The sequence below is a fragment of the Sminthopsis crassicaudata genome, chromosome 1 (assembly GCF_048593235.1).
Source record: "Sminthopsis crassicaudata isolate SCR6 chromosome 1, ASM4859323v1, whole genome shotgun sequence".
Lineage (NCBI taxonomy): Eukaryota > Metazoa > Chordata > Mammalia > Dasyuromorphia > Dasyuridae > Sminthopsis > Sminthopsis crassicaudata.
Window position 1 is genome coordinate 661,746,613 of NC_133617.1, and position 18,897 is coordinate 661,765,509.

The window sequence follows — 18,897 nt, forward strand, 5'->3', positions numbered from 1 at the left end:
ACTACTCAGAGATCACTCAAAAGAGAAAGCAGAAGGGTTGTTTATTGGAATGGAAGGTTTCTGTTTCCCCAAAATCAGCTGATTTATAGGAAACAGAAAATCAGGCCTTCAGGCTTCAGATATAGCTGGCCAAATTCAAGTACATATGGGCCTGCACAGGTCATAGGGGAAACACAGAAATAATGAAAATAAAATACGGAAAAAAGAATTCACACATTCCTGTAAGTTCTTCACCTTTATCTCTCTATTCCACATAAGTTCATTTTCCAGATGAGGAAACTGAAGCAAACTAGGGGAAGTAACTTGTCCAGAGTCACACAGATAGGAATTGTCTCTGACTATGTACCACTTAGCTGCACTGAAGACAAAAAGAAGACCTGAGTTCAAATCCAGCCTGAAACTAGTTGTATAACACTGGTCAATTTTCAGTCTGCCTCAGTTTCTTCAAATGCAAAACAAGCATCAGAATAGCATCTATCTTATGAAGGATTTTTATTTTTTAAAACTCTTTTTATAAGATTTTGAATTCTAAATTTTTCTCCCTTCTCTCTTCAAGACAGCAAATAATCTGACATGGATTATACATGTGCAATCATGTCAAACATATTTCCACATTAGTCCCATTGTTTAAAAATAAAATAAAATAAAGAATCGGAACAAAAGGGGCAAAACCCCGAGAAAGAAACAACAAAAAAGCAAAGATAATATGCTTCAATCTGCATTCAGACTCTCTTTAATGTGATCAGCATTTTCCATCATGTGTCTTTTCGAATTGTCCAGGATCATACTGCTGAGAAGGGCTAACTCTATTACAATCAGTTATCACACAATGTTACTCTTACTGTGTAACAATGTTCTCCCGGTTCTGCTCACTTCACTCAGCATCAGTTCATGTAAGTCTCCCCAGGCGCCTCTAAAATCATCCTGCTAGTCATTTCTTACAGAACAATAATATTCCTTAACATTTACATCCCACAACTTATTCAGCCATTCCGCATAGATGGGCATTCATTCACTTTCTAGTTCCTTGCCTCTACAAAAAAAAAAAAAAAAAAAGGCTGCTACAAGTATTTTCCTTTTCCCTTTTTTTATGATCTCTTTAGAATATAGGCCCAGCAAAGACACTGCTGGATCCCTTTGGACATAGTTCCAAATTCCTCTCCAGAATGGCTGGATCATTTATTTCACAACTCCATCAAGAGAACATCAGTGTCTCAGATTTCCCATATCCCCTCCAACATTTATCATTTTCTGACACCTTAGCCAATCAACTTCACAATATGTCTGCAAGGATTAAATGAGAAATTATTTGTTATTGTTGTTCAATAGTGACCCCATGGACCTTATTATATAAGCCAATACTGTCTAAGGGATTTTCTTGGCAAAGATACTGGAGTAGTTTTGCCATTTCTTTCTCCAGTGAGTTAATAAAGCACAGTGACCTGCTCTGGGTCACATGCCCAAGGCTATATTTGAACTCGAGTCTCCCTGACTCCAGGCCCTATGCTCTAGTCACTAAGCTACCTAAACTGCTTCTGGATAGCCTGGCAGGTAGCAGGTGTTTAATAATAATATTATTTCCCTAGAATAAAACTGGGAAGTTTGGCTAGTCTGCAAAGGTAGGATGTGGAGAATTTTGAAAACCAAAATTAAGAAGTTTGTATTTAACAATAAGGAGCCTCTGAAAGTTTCCGAGTAGGTTAGGAAAATGATCTGGACAAGTGACACGAAGGGCAAGTCATTTGGAAAGGAGAAAGGATGAAGTCAGAAACACCAATTAGAAGACTGGTATAATAGTCCAGGTGAGAAGTTAAGAGGCCCTGAACTGGGGTGATGACAAAGTGAGAAGACAAAGGACATGTTTCCAAAGATGTGGAGATAGAACTGACAGAACTTGGCAACAGATTGGATGGGGGGGAGGAGCTGGGAGGTTTGTTAAATAAGACATGCTTTCAAGATTAGAAAACAAAGTTGCTGCTAAGCCCTTAGCAACATTAACAGAAAACAGAAGTTAGGGGGAAGATGAGTTCACTTTGAAGAAATTTTTGAAGTTTTTTGATTTGAGATTCCTGGTAGAGTTAGGATCACAGGAACAGGAGCTAAGAGCTTTCTTACCAAGAAGCTGTAAGTAAAAATATTAGGGAGTTTTCTGCCTAAAAGTGACTACAAAAGCTAGAGGACTTGATGAGATCAACAAGGGTGAAAGAAAAGTACAGAGAAAGAATGATATACTAATGGCCTTGGAGAATGCTCCATCAATCTATTAGATGTGGAATGAAAACATTAAAACTTGTTTATGCTTATTTTCATTTTAAAAAACAAGAATCTCTCCCTCCCCTCCCTTTCCTTTCCTCTCTCTCTTTTTCTTTCTCTCTCTCCCACCTACCAACAGAAAGAGCACAAATGCATACAGTGCAGAGGGGTTGAATGTGGGATGCTCATTCATTCCACTTAGTCATTCTATGAAAGATCACACTAATAATGTCAGCACAAACTGACAAAAAAGATCACAGCAGATCTGACACATTTTACCAACCTCTTATTAGCCACAAAAATGATCTAATCATCTTCCACGCGGTCAGTAAAAAGAAATTTATAAGTATCTAAAACTTGTTTGAAAAATGGATTTATATACCCTATCCTTAATAATGAACCTCCCCCAAGTATATGTTGTACCACAAGATATTAGTTAATGATAACATGAACCCACTGTCCTAAAAAGACATTTAAAGTTAGCTTTTATTGTGAAAAACACCCTTTGTATCTCCTAGAAAAACTCTCATACTTAGAAAACCTGAAAACATAATTTTCTCATCTGTTTAAAAATCTAAAAATGTAACACCTTTCTATTATTAGTTTGCAAAAAGTGAATACTTAGGCCTACCACCTTTAAAACATAGCTTTCTCCATATGTATACTGTTTATATCATTTCTTTCCCCCCTTTCAGCCCAGCTGTTATAAAAAGCTGTCTCTACCTGTTTGCCTCCTTTTTCTCAACTCTCACTCATTTCTCAACCCTTTGCAATCTTAGTTTACTACTTCATAACTCAGTAACTGGCTTTTGGACTTGGGCAAACAGTAGACTGCTCTTTAAGGTTACCAATCATCTTTAAAGAAAAAATACTATCTTATTTTTCCAAAATACATGGAAAGATAGTTTTTAGGATTCACCTTCATAAAACCTTAGACAGCAAGCAATCCAATATAGGTTAACCATATGCAATTCTTCTAAATATATTTCCATATTCACCATACTGTGTAAGAAAAATTTGATCAAAGGAGGAAAAAAACATGAGAAAGGAAAAAAACAAGAAAAAACCAACAACAAAAAGTGAAAACATGCTTTGATCCACATTTAGTCTCCAGTTTTCTCTGGATGAAGATGGCTCTTTCCATCACAAATCTATTGGAATTGCCTTCAATCACTTCGTCATGGGAAATTCATGCACATAGTTTACAACTCCACAAAAAACCCTGCTTCACTAGACAGATCCCATATTCCATATAATGATCCTCCAGATACAGCCTATAATGCACTATATAAGAGTCCTAATCTTCAAAGTGAGGGTCTATTTCATTAGTTTCTTTTACAAGACCTGGGCTCGTCCTGAAGTCAGGGGGACCTAAGTTTAAATCCAGCCTAAATTACTTTGTGATCTTGGGCAAGTCATTTAACCTATCTGCCTCAGTTTCCTCAACTGTAAAATGGAACTAATAACAGAACCTACCTCCTAGGTCTGAATATTTGTAAAGCACTTAGCAGAGTACCTGACATTTGGGAAGTGCTTCCTTATTTCCAGGGTGGAACCTATGGAGAATAAACTTCTTCAGAGTAAATACTATCACATTCTTTGTCTACACATCTCCAGGACCTAATACAGTAACTAACAATAGGTGCTTAATAAATACTAGTTGAATGGCTAATACAGAAATATTTTGCATGACTTCATGAGTATGGGTGTTATTATTTCTTGCCTTCTCAATAGGTGGGAAGGGAGAGTGAGCAGAGAATTCAGAAATAAAAATAAAAGTGAACTTCCAATAAATACATAAATGCTTATTGGTGGATTGAGCCTGAATATAGTTGACTCTGTATTAGAGAGAGATTATTTCTAAGGAATCTTTATTTGCTTAGTTTTGACTTTACCTATCTCCCCATCCCAATCAGTACTTTCTCAGATTTGTGTTAACCAAGAATCCCGAAGACATCTGACTTTTGTTAACTGTGGGAAGTTCTCCCTAGGAGATCTCATAAACAGGAACAAAACAAAACAAAAATCCTGACTGCCTTGAGTTTTGCTGTCATTAGAATTTGGGGTTTTGAAGACCTAGATTGAAATCCTAGCTAGAGGGGGCAGCTAGGGGGCGCAGTGGATAGAGCACCAGCCCTGAATTCAGGAGGACCAGAGTTCAAATCTGGTCTCAGACACTTAACACTTTCTAGCTGTGTGACCCTGGGCAAGTCACTTAACCCCAGCCTCAGGGGAGAAAAAAAGAAAAGAAAAAGAAATCCTAGCTAGCTGCACAGCCTTGGGCATTGCTGTCTCATCTGTAAATTGGAGGGAGACTACACTACCTAAATGAAATGTCACTTCCTGACAATTTCTCAGCTTTAAAAAGGGGGGGTGGGTTTGATGAGAACCTTCCTCTTGGGTTCTAAACTTTGTGGGTTCAACCTTCCTTAACTAGAAGCCCCTTCCTCTAAATCTATGATGCTCTTATCTTTCATTTTTCCATCTCCTAATAACTAAACTCAGATTTCCTGAGTTCCTTATGAACACAATACCTCTAAGGTTTATAGATAGTTTTGGTTTTTACATTACTTCCCCCAAACTAAGGTGAGAACCTAAATCATCGTGAATACTCTAGTTTTGCACTTTGTACCAGACGCAGGAAGGCCACAGGAACCATGCACTGTTTCACAAAACATGTGAACAGTCTTAACTCGAGGGTGGGGGAGAGAATTAGTTTCAGAGCTTAGGCAATCTGCCACAATCTTCTCTTGTAATTTTCGGTTTTGCGATTATAAAAATTTGGGTTAAAGAAAAAGAAACTCAGAACTGGCTTTGTCTTAGATGGGGAATATTAGTATTGGATGGGATAATTTGTTGAATTTCGGTTTTGTCGATTCCTTTTGGGAGCAATTGGTTTCTAATTCGTTTGCTGCTAAGATAGATCATTGCTTTTGGAAGAGTTCCTGCCTCTCTCATTTACTACCAGCATAGTCTTAACCAAGTCATAACCAAATCACTTTTTTCAATTTTCTCATCTTTAAAATAAGGAGATTAGACCAGAATGCCTTTAAGGTCCCCTCTATGATCCTATAATCTCCAGGAGCAAAGAAGAAAAAAAGAAGAAAAGCCCAGCAAAATGAACCAATATATTTATATTCTGATATCAAATGGAGGGCTGCCCCCAACCTTGCAAAGAAGCAAGAGAAGCCCCTCCCCCACTGAAGAGGGGCAGTGAGAGAAGCCACTTCTCTCATCTCTTTTTTGGGGGGGCTAAAACCTCTGTCAGGCATTTCAGCTGCTAGTGGCCCCATCTGAGCTCAATCACTTTCTCTCTGTCATGAAACACAGTTTTCCTCCTCCATCTTAACAGTGAAAAAATCTCTGTTTGAGACCCACCCATGCGGCCTCTAGCATCTGTCTCCACAGGCCCATAGGAACACAGGGCTCCCAAGACTAAACTTGCTCATTTCCGCTCATCGAGATACTGTTCCAGTTGGTTATTTGAGAAAAGAAGTTTTTTACTTACTGCAAACCTCAAACCTCAGGCTCAGAAAGGCGGGCCTGAGCTTGAAGCAGTCTAAATCACTAAAAGAACAAAACTGAGACTTACACTAGCCCTGCTTCTGAGAAGTCAGCCCAAACTGCTGGCTCAACTTGCCCTAAACTCTATTTCACCATGTAAGGAAGTTCACACTTTCTCTATACTTAGAATGACCAAGAGAAAGTTCAATGAAGATCTTCTCCCTCTATTCTTTCCCAAGAGTCTTTTCTCCAAACTTCTTTAAATCAAACTGAGAGGGTTCTCATCACCTCAAGCTGGATGGCTACCACAGAACACAACCTCTACAAGCCCAGCCTCCACAAGTGTCTTCATTAAGCACAGCTCCTGAGATATACCTGTCCATGGCTCCAACACGGTGGTCCTTCTCGAAGGCTCTGAGGAATCTTGTCAGTGATTCAGTCAGTGTCCAAAATGCTGTAAAGATCTCCAATTTCAAGTCGGATAGTTCCACACTTTCTCTGTGGCCACATTCCTTCTCACTTCCTCTCAGTTCAGCAAGGCCCCAACAGTGACTACTTACTCACCACAAAAGCGACCCACCCCATGGAGGGCGGGTCTCTGAAATGTTACTGAGGGAGTATGATTTTTCTCTATTTTCTCCTCCTACTAGCTTTCATTAAGGGTAGGGGTTTAGTCAGGAAATATCCAATCACTGACCTGTGTATTCTAGGGAAGTAGGGTGCTATCTCACTGAACAGATGCCTCCTGGCTAGGTCTTGTTCCCCAACAAAAGCTAGTAGGAGAGCACCTTCAGAAACCCCCAAGTCTCCTCTTTCCCAGTCCTAGGCTCCTTTCACCTCCCACCCACTTACCCACTACTTAACAAATTTCTAGAAAATGGGATCTTCACCAGAAGACCAAGTATTTTTGATAACTATTTGAATGTAATTGGTATCCTTTTAAGTAAAGTATATTTTATTTTGTGTATTTAGAACATTCTGAGAAATGGTCAAGAGACTTTCACAAGACTGCCAAAGGGGTCAAATGATTTTAAAAAGCTTAAAAACCACTCTGCTTTTATAAAAACCTTTCCCCTCCAGCAGCCTCAACAACCATGAGCTGCAAGAGAAAGCAGCCTTCCTATTTCACCTTCCGGACCCCCAGAACTTATCTCTCCTAGTTCAAATCACTTCTAGGGCAGGAGAATGCCTTTCATTTGCAAAATTCCTCAGAAAGTTCAGTAAAACAGACCCCGATTAAATACAAAAACCTCACTTTTCAAGAACCAGATTCAAATTAGTTTCCCTCAGGATTCAAAATTCCACCTTGAATAAAGTATAAATCACTTAACATCCCTGGGCCCGAGTGTCCCTAACTGAAAAATGACGTCTTAGACTAGGTGTTCCAGATGGATGAATAATCCGCCCAAAACTTGGAGTTTTCCATGGCTACCCCATTCCAACCAAATCCAATCTTTTTTTTTTTTTTTTTTAACTACCATCCTGGGACCTAAAGTCCTAAACCTTCCGACACCCCCCACACCTCCCCATCCCCATCCCACCCCATCTCCTCCCATCTCCCCCCCCCCTTCCCTTCGCAGAGCTTCCACTGAAGCTAGAAGCTGGGAAAGCTGAGCGTTCCCTTAGGAAAAGGTACTTTCCTTCCTTCCAAACTCAAAGAGCTGCTTCCATCTGGCCTACTCCTGGCTGCCCCCGAGCAGACCCCTTGGATGGAGGCCTTCGTTATTACTCTAATGAGCTTAGAGTAAAAGATGTCTCCAGCCACCCCACAAAAGGTCCTGGTTCCCTATAGGAAGAGGTGGTCTACTTTTAAAATTTACATTTTTTTCAGTAAACAAACGTCTGTTTTCCCTCTCCCACCTGGAATAAAAGGGGCAGAGAGCGCGCTCCGCGCTCCAGGACTGACTCAGAGGCTCCCAGGGGGTCGGAGAGGTAGTCACAGTGTTATTCCAGACCTCTCCCCCTTCCACACCCCCCGGACTGCGGAGCTTCAGAAGGGCCCCTAGAGGCTGGAGACGGCGGGAGCGGGGGACCTTCCCCTGGACGCTGCTCTCCATCGCTCCCACCCCGCCCGCGGTCCCCCGGGCTTTCCTTGCCGGTACCAGGCGCCCAGCCGCATCCCCTCTGCCGGGCCGGTGCTGGATGAAAGCTGTCACTTTAGGGGGATCCGGCCCCGGTTCACCCCGAGTCAGGGAACCCGGTCCTGAGGGATGGTCATTAAGCGAAGCTCGGAGACTATACCCTGGGGGCTCTGGCCAGTTTTAGCGGAGCACTGCAGCCGGGCGCGGGGACACTTTCCCGGGCGGTCTCGGGCGTGGAACCCGGGGAAGGGCTCCGTGGGCTGCGTTCCTCCACACCGCGAGCGGTCCGAAGACAGACCCAACGCGGACACGCGGGACACACCTGGGGCCGGGCCCAGCAGATCCCCGCGCTCCCCCACTTACCCCATGTTTGCCCCCACTACATGCTGAAGCACCACCTGGAGCCTCTCATTAGCCGGCTCGGTCTCCTCCCTCCCAGGAAAACGAAAGTAAACACGTGCGCCCACAATTCCCGAAAGTGACTCAATTCGGGCCTCTGACGTCACAGGAAAAGAGCCTCCGCTCGGAACACACCTGGGCATGCCCAAAAAGCGGCCTCGCGGCAGCACATGCGCTTCCCATCCCCCACTGGGGAGGAAGGGGCATCCCCCAAGTCCCCTCCCTCTTCTACCGCCGGCACTGCTTTCCCCTCCCCCAGAACCTCCCTCAGCCTCTCCAGCAAGCCCCAGCGGGCCAAACCTAAATTCCGGATCCTAGTCCCGGGCCTGAAGTCCCCCCCAGGGCTTGGCTGGGCCTTCCAGGTACCGGAGTATCTGGCCAGCAAACCTCCTGCCCGGGGTGGGCCCGGATCCGCACCCAGCTCTAGAACCCAGCCCCGGGGGCACCACCTCCCAAGCCAAACCTCAAAGCCCAGACAAAGTTCTTCCCGGACACATCTCATCTCCTCAAATAACGAAGAGGTCCCCGTCAGGCCTGGCTCCGACGCCCCTATTTCCTCCTTCCAGGTCCGCTCAGTTGTAGACCGCAGACCCGCAATATCTGGGGCTGGCTGGAATTTCAGATATTGCTGAGTCCACAGCCCGACTTTACAGGTGAGAAAACAAGCCCCGAGAGAGGAAAGACTGACAACAGGATATTCAGAACGACATCTAATGTCATTATATATAACAATACAAAAAATGTAAAATTACATATTAAAAACATAACTAAAGCTAGTATTTCCAGCCAAACCCACTTAACCAACGAGCTTTCCCACTTCCTAAATCTGCCCCTTTGACTGAAGCCTTGATTTTAATCGGGGAAAACACCATCCGAGACCCTAAGGCGGTCAGTTTCTTGCCCGAACTTCACACTTTAGCAATGACTTCTAGATTGTTCTGACCAGTGGCACGTGTGTCCATTGAATCTCTAGAAGTGGAGTAGCCACCATCGCCACGTCTGACAAATCCTGGGAAGTTTTTTATCTCATTCAGGTCCCTCGAAGACTGCAAGGCTTTCGATTCTTATCAATTTGACCCAAAAATTGCCTCAGTGGCCCTCAGCAGGAATGTCCAACCAGCACTACCTCATCTGACAGATCTCTCAACTGATCAATTAATGAATCAACAGTTATTAAGTACCTACTATGTGCCAGATGCTGAGCCAGGTCCAGTAGACAGTAAGAGGCAAAAGACAATCAATCACTCCCGATCTAATGGGAGAGACAACATAAAACATAAATATATACATATATACAGAATAAACTGGTAATAACTGACGAAAGGAAGGATCCTGTATTGAAAAGTTAGGAAAAAGACTTCCCGTACAAGTGAGATTTTAGTTGGGAATTAAAGGAAATCAGGGAAATTAGTAGTCAAAGTATGGCAGGAGAGCATTTCAGGAATGGGTAATAGAGAAAATACCCATCCTAGAAAGATGGAACGTCTAGTTTTGCAGAACAATCAGACTAGTGTCATTGGCTCAAAGAGGACACATTGGGAAGTAAAGTGTAAGAAAACAGAAAAGTTAAGAGGCTATGGAGGAACTGGGAAGCCCTTGAGCAGCAAGAGTGGACCTTTGTTTTCAGAAAATCACTTTAGCAGAATACAGAGACCCATTTGCAGGCCATTGTAATAATCAAGGTGAGAGGTGATGAGCACCTGCACTAGAATGCAGACACCCTCAGAGGAAAGAAGGGCGTGTACCCAAGAGATATACAGAGGTGAAATCACCGGATTCTGGCTACTCCCAGGCTAAGGGCAGGAAGGAGGAGGAAGAAATAGTACTTATCTGATGTAGGAACCATCAACACAGAGATGGATATCTAATCCTCCGGAGCTGCTGAAACCATCAAGGGAAGTAATATAGAGGGAAAGGAAGAGAAGGTCCCGACAGACTCCAGAAGGACACGTAGTTAGAGAGAGAGATCTGGAACATGATCCAGCAGAGTAGACAGAAGGAGTAGTCCAGTAGGTAAGTAGGTAGGTAGATAGGTGGGTAGAACCAGGAAAGAATAGTGTCTCAAAAACCTAGAGAGAGGAAAGAATTAGAGAAGATTAGAGAATGAGCAACAGTGTCAAAGGCTGCAAAGAAATCTAGGAGAGTGACGACTGAGAAAAAACCCTGGGATTTGGCAGCTAAGAGATCACTGGTCACTTTGGGGAGTGCAATTTTGCTGGAATAATAAAAGTTGGAAGCCAGATTGTAAAGGGTTAAGAAGAGAGTAAGAGGAGAGAACTTGGAGGTTCCTACTGCAGATGACTTTTTCTAGAAGCTTAACACAAGGTAGGAAAGGTCTAAGATGATATTTAACAGGCATGGAAGATCAAGGGAGGGTTTGTTCAGGATGAGAGAAACATGGGCACACTTGTAGGCAGTAGAGAAGGAGCAATTAAACAGAGAGATTGAAAATAAATAACAAGTGGGGATGACAAACGGGGTCATCTGCTGGAGGAGATAGTAATGAGGGAAAGGAAAGGGGGAACCCCATTTCTCGGTGCATAGATAATAAGATAATCCCATAAGCCGCAGTGTCTCCTGTAAAATGAATTTACAGGCCCGAAAACCTAGATTAATAAATAAAAGGTTTATTGTAGAAGTTTGGAAGTAAACCTCAGTTAGAAAGACGCCAGGGCCAAAGGTGGCCGCTGGGCGGGCAGGAACCCCTACATGGCTGGAAGGAACAAGCCAACATGCATTGGCTGGGAGGGCTCCTGCAAAGAGGGCTCAAGCTTGGTCCTTTTTATACCTAGAAGATGATGGGCAGTATCCCCCAAGTTCTTAGCGGGCTTTTCAGTTAGCTCAGATCAGGTGAGGGCTGGGGGAAGCTGAGCTGATGGTGGGGCTGGGCCCAGATATTCAAAGGATGCCTTTGACCAGGATTTGTGAATCAAGGTTAGCCATGGGTAGGGCAATTAGAAAGGAATCTTAAAGGGACCTCAACCCTCATCAATAGGATGGAATGGGATTGCTGGAACAAGTAATTCCTTGGTAAGGAATAAGATCACTTCATATGAGACAAGGAAGTAGGAAGAATGGCAGAAAGGAATGAAAAAGAAGGGATTATCACGAACTCAAAGTTCTCAGCTGAGAAAGCAGGGTAAAGGAAAGCTTTTGGAAGAGCTGCTTGTGGGAAATGGGAGAGTAAGCTGATAAATGAGGTAAAGTAGGATCGCCTATAAGCAGGAAGTACACAGTAATATAAATCTGTAGTGGATTGTAGTATCAGAAATTCAATACAGATTTTGCCTTTGGAGCTATATTAACATTCCTTGAGGGAATTTTTTTTTAATTTAAAAAATTTTAAAACTATCTTAAAAATTGCCTCTTCAGAAAGAGCCTTTTATCTGTCTCCTCCCCTCCCAGGAAAGTAAAGACAAATAGAATATATTTGGGCTTTAGGGTGAACATAAGACTGCTGAAAAATCAAGACTTGAGGTAGAATAGGAGTCCTCCCCTTACAACCTGAGGAGATTTGAAGAAAGACTGGAGATCTGAAGGACCAGGAATTGGTCCTTCATCAGGAACCCATATGAAGTACAGACACTTCTGGCTAACTCTGCAGAAATAGCAACTGGGGCCAGTGTGGCTGAAGCCTCTGCAAGAGCCACAGAAACTTTCACCTCCTTGTCTGTTTGCAGAGTCTGGGTCAGAGTCCAAAAAGACTGAGGGAACCTCAGCTGATCAAGAACATCAGGCCCAGCCAGCATACGCATGCCGAAGCAGAGGGGAGAGCAGAGATGAAGCCAGAAGCACTATCTCCCCTCATCCCAGGATTAGGGGTGCTTACACTACCACTAATAACTCTTATTTTAAAAAATGAACCAACAAAAGAGAAAGAACCCCACCATAGAAACATATTATGGGAAAAGGTTAGACTATGGTTCATCTTCAGAAGAGGATATTGAAGTTAAAAAAAAAAAGCTTCTTCTACTCCTAAAGAGAAATGCAAAATAGCTCCCTACACGGAGAGAATTTATAGAACTTAAAAAAGAAATTAAAAATCAAATGAGACACATTGAGGAAAAACTAAAAAGAAAAAAATTAAAACTATGAAAGAAAAACAAGAATAATTAATGAAAAAAAATTGCCAATTAGAAAAGGAGATAGTCTCAAAAACAAATTATACATATACATTTAGCTCAGTACCTTCTACAATTGAATGATATCAAAGAAACTTGTTCCAAATTGCTTTCCTCAGTTTCTTGCTTTCCTTCTAATTCTGGCTTCATTGTTTTGTTTGTGCAAAAGCCTTGTATTTTATGTAATCAAAATTATCCACTTTACCTTTCGTGATCTTCCTATCTCATTTGGTCATAATTTTCTCTTTATCCACAATCTGACCCGTAAATTTACTTATATTACCCTTTATGTCTAAATCATTTATACATCATAACTATCTTAGTACACAGTGTGAATGTAGGACTATGCCTAGTTTTCAAAGTCCTTTCCAGTTTCCCCAGCAATTTTTGTCTTCTTAAGAAGTGGGGAGAAAAAAAATTAATAAAAATAAAAAGTGGGAAGGAAGGACAAGAGGAAAGTGGAGAATCTGAAATTCAAAATTATTTAAAATGAATGTTAAAAAATTTAAAAAACATAATTGGAAACTAATATAATAAAATATATTTTAAATAAAAATAAAAACGAGTAAAGATTCAGTTTTATGGAAATTATCATTGTTATTTGAATTGGAATGTTTTCAATTATTAATTAAAAACAAAATTAATTTGATTAATGATAAATAATTTTTAAAAAATTAATACTAAAAAGAGGGATGGCTTATTCTTGAGAATGAAATTCATATTATAAACAAATTATTCCAATAAACAGAAATATGAGGTGATAGACAAAAAGACAGAGGTGATTTTAAAAGGATGTGCAATCGAGAAACAAGGGTAGAGGAATGAATGGGGATCACAACATAATATTTTCACCTTTTTGTTGTTGTTTACTTGTTTTTTTTTTCTTTCTGTATCATGATAAATGTGGAAATATTTAGAATTGCATATGTTTAATCTATATTGGATTACTTGCTGTCTAGAGAAAGGGAGTGAAAGGAAGGATGGATGAAAAATTTGGAACACAAGATTTTGCAATGTTGAAAATTATCTTTGCATGTATTTTTAAAATAAAAGGCTAATATTTTTAAAAATTTTTAAATGAAAGCATATGCAAAAGATTGGAGGAACATCAAATTATAGGACAAATACATAAGTTTAGCATAGACTAAAGTAGAGCTAAAGCCCCAAATGAGCTAATACTTAGGCATAATTTTTGGATAATAAAAATAGTTATAGGTTTTTTGCATGCCTTTTTATTTTTCTTGGCACTTGGGGAAAAAAAAACAATTACGTTCAGAGGAAGTAAAAGAATATTGAAAAGCTAGACCCATTACATGAAACAGATGGCATACTCTGAACATATTGCAGGGTAGTGAAGTAACTTTTCTCCAGAAAAAGAGAATGACCTTTAAACTGGGACAGAGAAAAGGAGAAACCAAAGCCTAAGATAAAGAACAATCAAAAGCTCTTCAAACATGAGATCAAGTCTCCAAGCCTAGATTATATTATTTTGTATTACAAATTTATTTCATTTTCAACTCATGGAACAAAATAAGCATTTCCATAAGAGGAGTGGGTGAAATGGGGAATGGGAGAGTGGGGGAGAAGATAAAGTAACAGACCTAGAGTAAAAAGAAAAGCTGAGAAAGAAAATAGTGAGTGAAAATAAAATGAGGGAAATTCACAAATAATAATCATAACTTTGACCGTGAATGGAATGCTTATAGCAGCTCTCCTTGTGGAGTCAAAACTAGAAATTACCATTCTCCCATCAATAGGGGAATGGCCTTGCATGAAATATTTAAGAGTGAAGTGACAGCAATATTGTTTTGTTTTTTGCTGGGATTAAGTGACTTGCCCAGGGTCACATAGCTAGTTAATGTTAAGTGTCTAAGGCCAGATTTGAACTCAGGTCCTCCTGACTTCAGGATTGGTGCTCCCTCCACAACAATATTGTTTTAAGAATGACTGAGTAAATAATTTCTGACCACTATAAATATACTAATTAAAAATTAAGGGCTATCTGTATCCACAACAAAAACTGATAAATAGAATAACGAACATATCTCACACACACACACACACTCTCCTCCCATTTGTATCTAATAGTAGCCATCTCTAAGAGAGGTAGAAAAAAAAATTTACATGATAGCATTAGATAAATTATATTTTAGTATGCTAAAAACTATCCTAGGAATGTTTTAGGAAAATATCCTTATTTTCCAAAAGGTCAATTTTAGAAACTATAGATCTTGACATAAATCCCCAGCAAACTACTGAATGGATTATTAAATGTACAATTTATGAGGCTATAGAATAAAAAGCAGTGATTACAAGTAGCCAGCATTGGTTCACAAAAAATGTTATGCCAGGAATAATAATAATAATTTTTTGACAGATTAATTTCACTAGACTGGAAGACTAGGTGAATGCAAGTAAAAAAGATTTCAGGAGGCTACCTGTATATTCTCCAAATATACTAGTTAACAAAGTGGAGAATTATATATGGGACCAGAATACAATTATGTAGATTAAGAACCGATGAAACAGTCAAAGTCAGAAAATGGATGGAAGCCCTCTTGAAGCAAGTTCCTATAAATCATCAAAGATGGTACCAGTCAGACTATGAGAGTTAAAGGGTCAGGGAGTGTCAATGTGAGAAAGAAAAAGGGTCAAAGAGAATTCTTGACTTGGTTGTTCTGTCTTTAAGTACGGTTGCTAGTTTTTAAAAGCTTGTTTTTCATCACTACCACCGACCCTCTTCCTTGACTCCTGCAAATGAGCATGTTTTAGTTCCCCACTGCTCCACTAAACCTCTCAAGTCATCAATTATTTCTTAAATTTCAAATCCAAAGGCTTTTACATCAACATCAGTCTTTATCTTTCTTGACCTTTCTATAGTATTTGACACTTTATATTGCTTAACACATTCTCCTCCTTTAGCTTTTGTGCTACTGACCTATTCGGTTTTTCCTCTGATCTTTTGGATAAATCTCTCAGCCTCCTTTCTCTGCTTTATCACCCTCTCCCTCCTCAGAACCAAGAAACCTTTCTCAATGCTACTACCTTCCCTCTGATATTACTCCCAGTGTATCCTGAACATGTTTTGTGGATACATAGTTGTTTACATTTTATCTCCCCCATTAAATTGTGAGTTAATTGAGAGCAGGGACCATTGTATTTTTGCCTTTTCTTTGTATCTCCAGTTCCTGGCACATAGCAGGCACTTAAGAAATACTAGCTGATTAATTAAATCTAGGCACTGTCTAAGGTTCTGTTCCTGGCCCTCTTTTCTCCTCCTCCTCTCTCCTCTGATATTATTTATCCTCATAGTTTCAAGGCTCTCTCCTCTACTTTCTTTTCTTTTTTTTCCCCTTAGTAATATAATTTATTCTCATAGGGTCAATTATTCTCTCTCTACAGATGACCCTTATATGTGCATGTGTACACACACACACACACAATGGCCACCCCAATTCTGGTGCATATCATCTCCCACTTGGCCTACCACAATAGCCTACTGGGAGGTCTACCTGTCATAAGTCTCTCCTCAATTCCAAACAGAGAAGATTATACTTTGACCTTGCCAATACTCAAATATTCCACTTCATGAACATCATGAACTGAAATTCTTTTAGCTGATCATTATCTTTCCCTACACTTTACAACTCCTGACCCTATCTTACTCCTCAATCTAACCTTTCATTATTATCTCTACTGCTTCTCAGTTTTTTCCTGAGTCATTATTCTTATGCTGAATAAAATATTTTCCTTCCCTCATCTGACCCTTTGGTGAATCAGTTCAACTTTATACTAGACTTCTACTCTTGAATCCATTGACAATTTAATCCACAATCACTCCTTGCCAAAGTCTTAACTCTGAATTACTTCTGCTTCCTTTATATCTATTCATGTGCTGTTGAATGAAGATGGAGAAAATCATGAAACTGTTGAGTAGATCCATCACAAATTTATGTCTTTCTTTTAACTTTAAAATTCAACATATTACCTGGCACATAATAAGTTAACATGATTCTTCCAGGAAATACTCTTTCAACACAAAAACATGCCTATGCAAACATATACATAGACATATATTTCAAATAATACAGGTATAGTCATGAAGAAAATTCCTTCCTAGGTACATGAACAGAGAGGTGCACGGAGACTCACAAATACATAGAAGCTCATTCACAAATATATACAAAGATATTTACATCCATAGAAGTATACACTATAATGCTTAAAGAAACATAAACTCTTGCACATGAATACCATGGTGACCTCTAGTAAACAGCAACCTGTATATGAATATTCTACACAGGGCTAGTAGGCCCTCAGGTCTCATCTTCCTAAGCCTATAACCATCTCAACACTTCACATATAGTACCTCACACTGATTCATTCATATTGATTATGTCCCATATTTCCTAAAACTACTAGGCATGAAATCAGAGTCATAAAGAGTCTAGAAAGGACAGTTTTTGGCTTCATTATTGGGAGCAAACTTAAAACAGGCAGATGGTACAGGGTGGAAGAGGACACTGCCTATCCCATAGGTCCCCTAGCTGTCACAGCTCTCAGTTCACCCAGTTCCAATATTCCCAGAACTTGCCTATGACCTGCCCCTAGACCACCTGTGACAATTCATCTCCCTGCCCAATGATGATTTCATGCTCATCAATATCCCTCCAACTGACCACATATATTCTATGCTCATTTACACATTTCCTGATCCCTGAGAGAATCTAGGTCCCCTCCCCAGTGCCAGTTAGCACCCTGTGCTCATCTATATTCTTCCATTTACATACCCTGTAAGTATCACCCATCTCGTCTCCACTCCCATGCAGTCTATAACATACTAATTTTCCCAAACACTTACCTTCTTCCACTTATCCAATGAAGCCATCTACAGTTTCTACCCCTGTCTATAAGCCCTCCCCTTCCAGAGATGGCAGATGAAACAAAGCAAAAGGGAAGGATTTACCCTGGTGGGGGGTTATGGTCAAGGTCAGATTCAAACTTCATTTTCTCGTCTTTTTCTTCCCACTCTAGTGATCTAAAAAGAAAAAAAAAAAAAACAATAGGAATACAATGAAGAAGGAAAACATAAGAAACAAAATCCAAAACTTGTGCCACATGAATTATCAAAGGCTTCAGTCCCAAGGATTGACACAACTTACTAAGCTGAACTTTAAAAAAAAACCCAAAAAACCCATAGTGATTAGATAGTACTAATCAAAACTGAGGATGGCTAGGTGGTGCAGTGGAGAGTGTCAGGTTGGCTCTGGAATCAGGAGACCTGAGTTCTAATCTGACTTCAGTCACTAACTGTATATATGATCCCGGCAAGTCACTTAACTCTGTTTACCTCAGTTTCCTCATCTATTAAATGAGCTAAAGAAGGAAATGGCAAACACTCCTGTACCTCTGCAAGAAAACCCAAATGAGGTCACCAAGATTGACTGAAATGACTGGGGAATCACAAAAAAAAAAAAAATCAAAAAATGATCATAAGATTTACAGCTAAAGAAACTTCAGAGATCATCCAGTCTAGGAGTTCCAGTGAAATCTGTGAAATGTATTATCTAAAATATTTTGATAACTGTATTTCAATAGAAGTGGTTTCTTTTGTAAAATTATATTTTTTGCTTTAGCTATTTAAAACTTCCATTCTGAAAGGAAGAGACAAATAGCTTCCCAGACCATCTGAAGGGTCTCTGCCATAAGAAGAGGGGAAGAGCCCCCTGTACTGATCCAATTCCTTTTTTTTTTCATAAAGTCCATTCTGGCTCTTACCTATGACTTGGGGGGGCCAAATCACCCTCATCTATAAAATAGAGGCAATACCACTAGTATCTTTGGATTCAATGATCCCACTTTTGATCATATTTCCTAAGGAGAGAAAATTCCAATGGGAAAAAAAAAAAAGAGAGATCTCAGATATACCAAAATAGTCATATCAATATTTTTTGTGATAGGGTAAAAAAAAGAAAACAACAAACAATACAAAGTCAAAAACCTGAAAACAAAACAAATTTCCATAGATTGAGAAATGGATAAAAATAAATAAAAATACTTTTATGCCACAAGAAATGACAAACATAAAATCTGTCATTCTATGTTGGGACAACATATAAAGTGATCCAGAGAAGAAAACATTACCAGAACAATATGCCCAATGATTACAATAATCTAAGTATAGATAACACTAAAAAGGCAGTATAATTCAAATGAAATCTGGGAATAAGGAAATATCCCAAGCAGTACAGATCAGCAGAAAAAGTTGCAATGTGACAAATATGGAAATATGTTTAAAAGGATGGCACATATTTAACATAAGAGATTGCTCACTGTCTTAGGGAGGGGGGAAGTAAGAAAGGGAGGGAGAGAAATTTGGAACACAAGAGTCTTACAAAAATTAATGCTGAAAATTTTCTTTACATATATTTGTAAAAACATAAATAAAATACTATGGAAAAGAAAAGAAAAAGTTGCCTAAAGCAATGAGAAGTTGATTTGCCAGGGTTACACAACCAGTATATTAGAGATGAGATTGG

The 18,897-nt window shown here is 39.8% G+C and overlaps 1 protein-coding gene across 4 annotated transcripts in view; it reads right to left on the reverse strand.

Annotated features, from left to right (window-relative positions):
- Window positions 1–18,897, reverse strand: part of SHISA5 (shisa family member 5) — a 40,306-nt gene that overhangs the window by 5,239 nt on the left and 16,170 nt on the right. For all 4 annotated transcript variants that reach the window (XM_074283042.1, XM_074283041.1, XM_074283044.1 and 1 more), the window contains exon 3: window positions 17,325–17,396. In XM_074283042.1, the coding sequence (XP_074139143.1) occupies window positions 17,325–17,396 (72 nt within the window). The remainder of the gene's footprint in view (window positions 1–17,324; window positions 17,397–18,897) is intronic.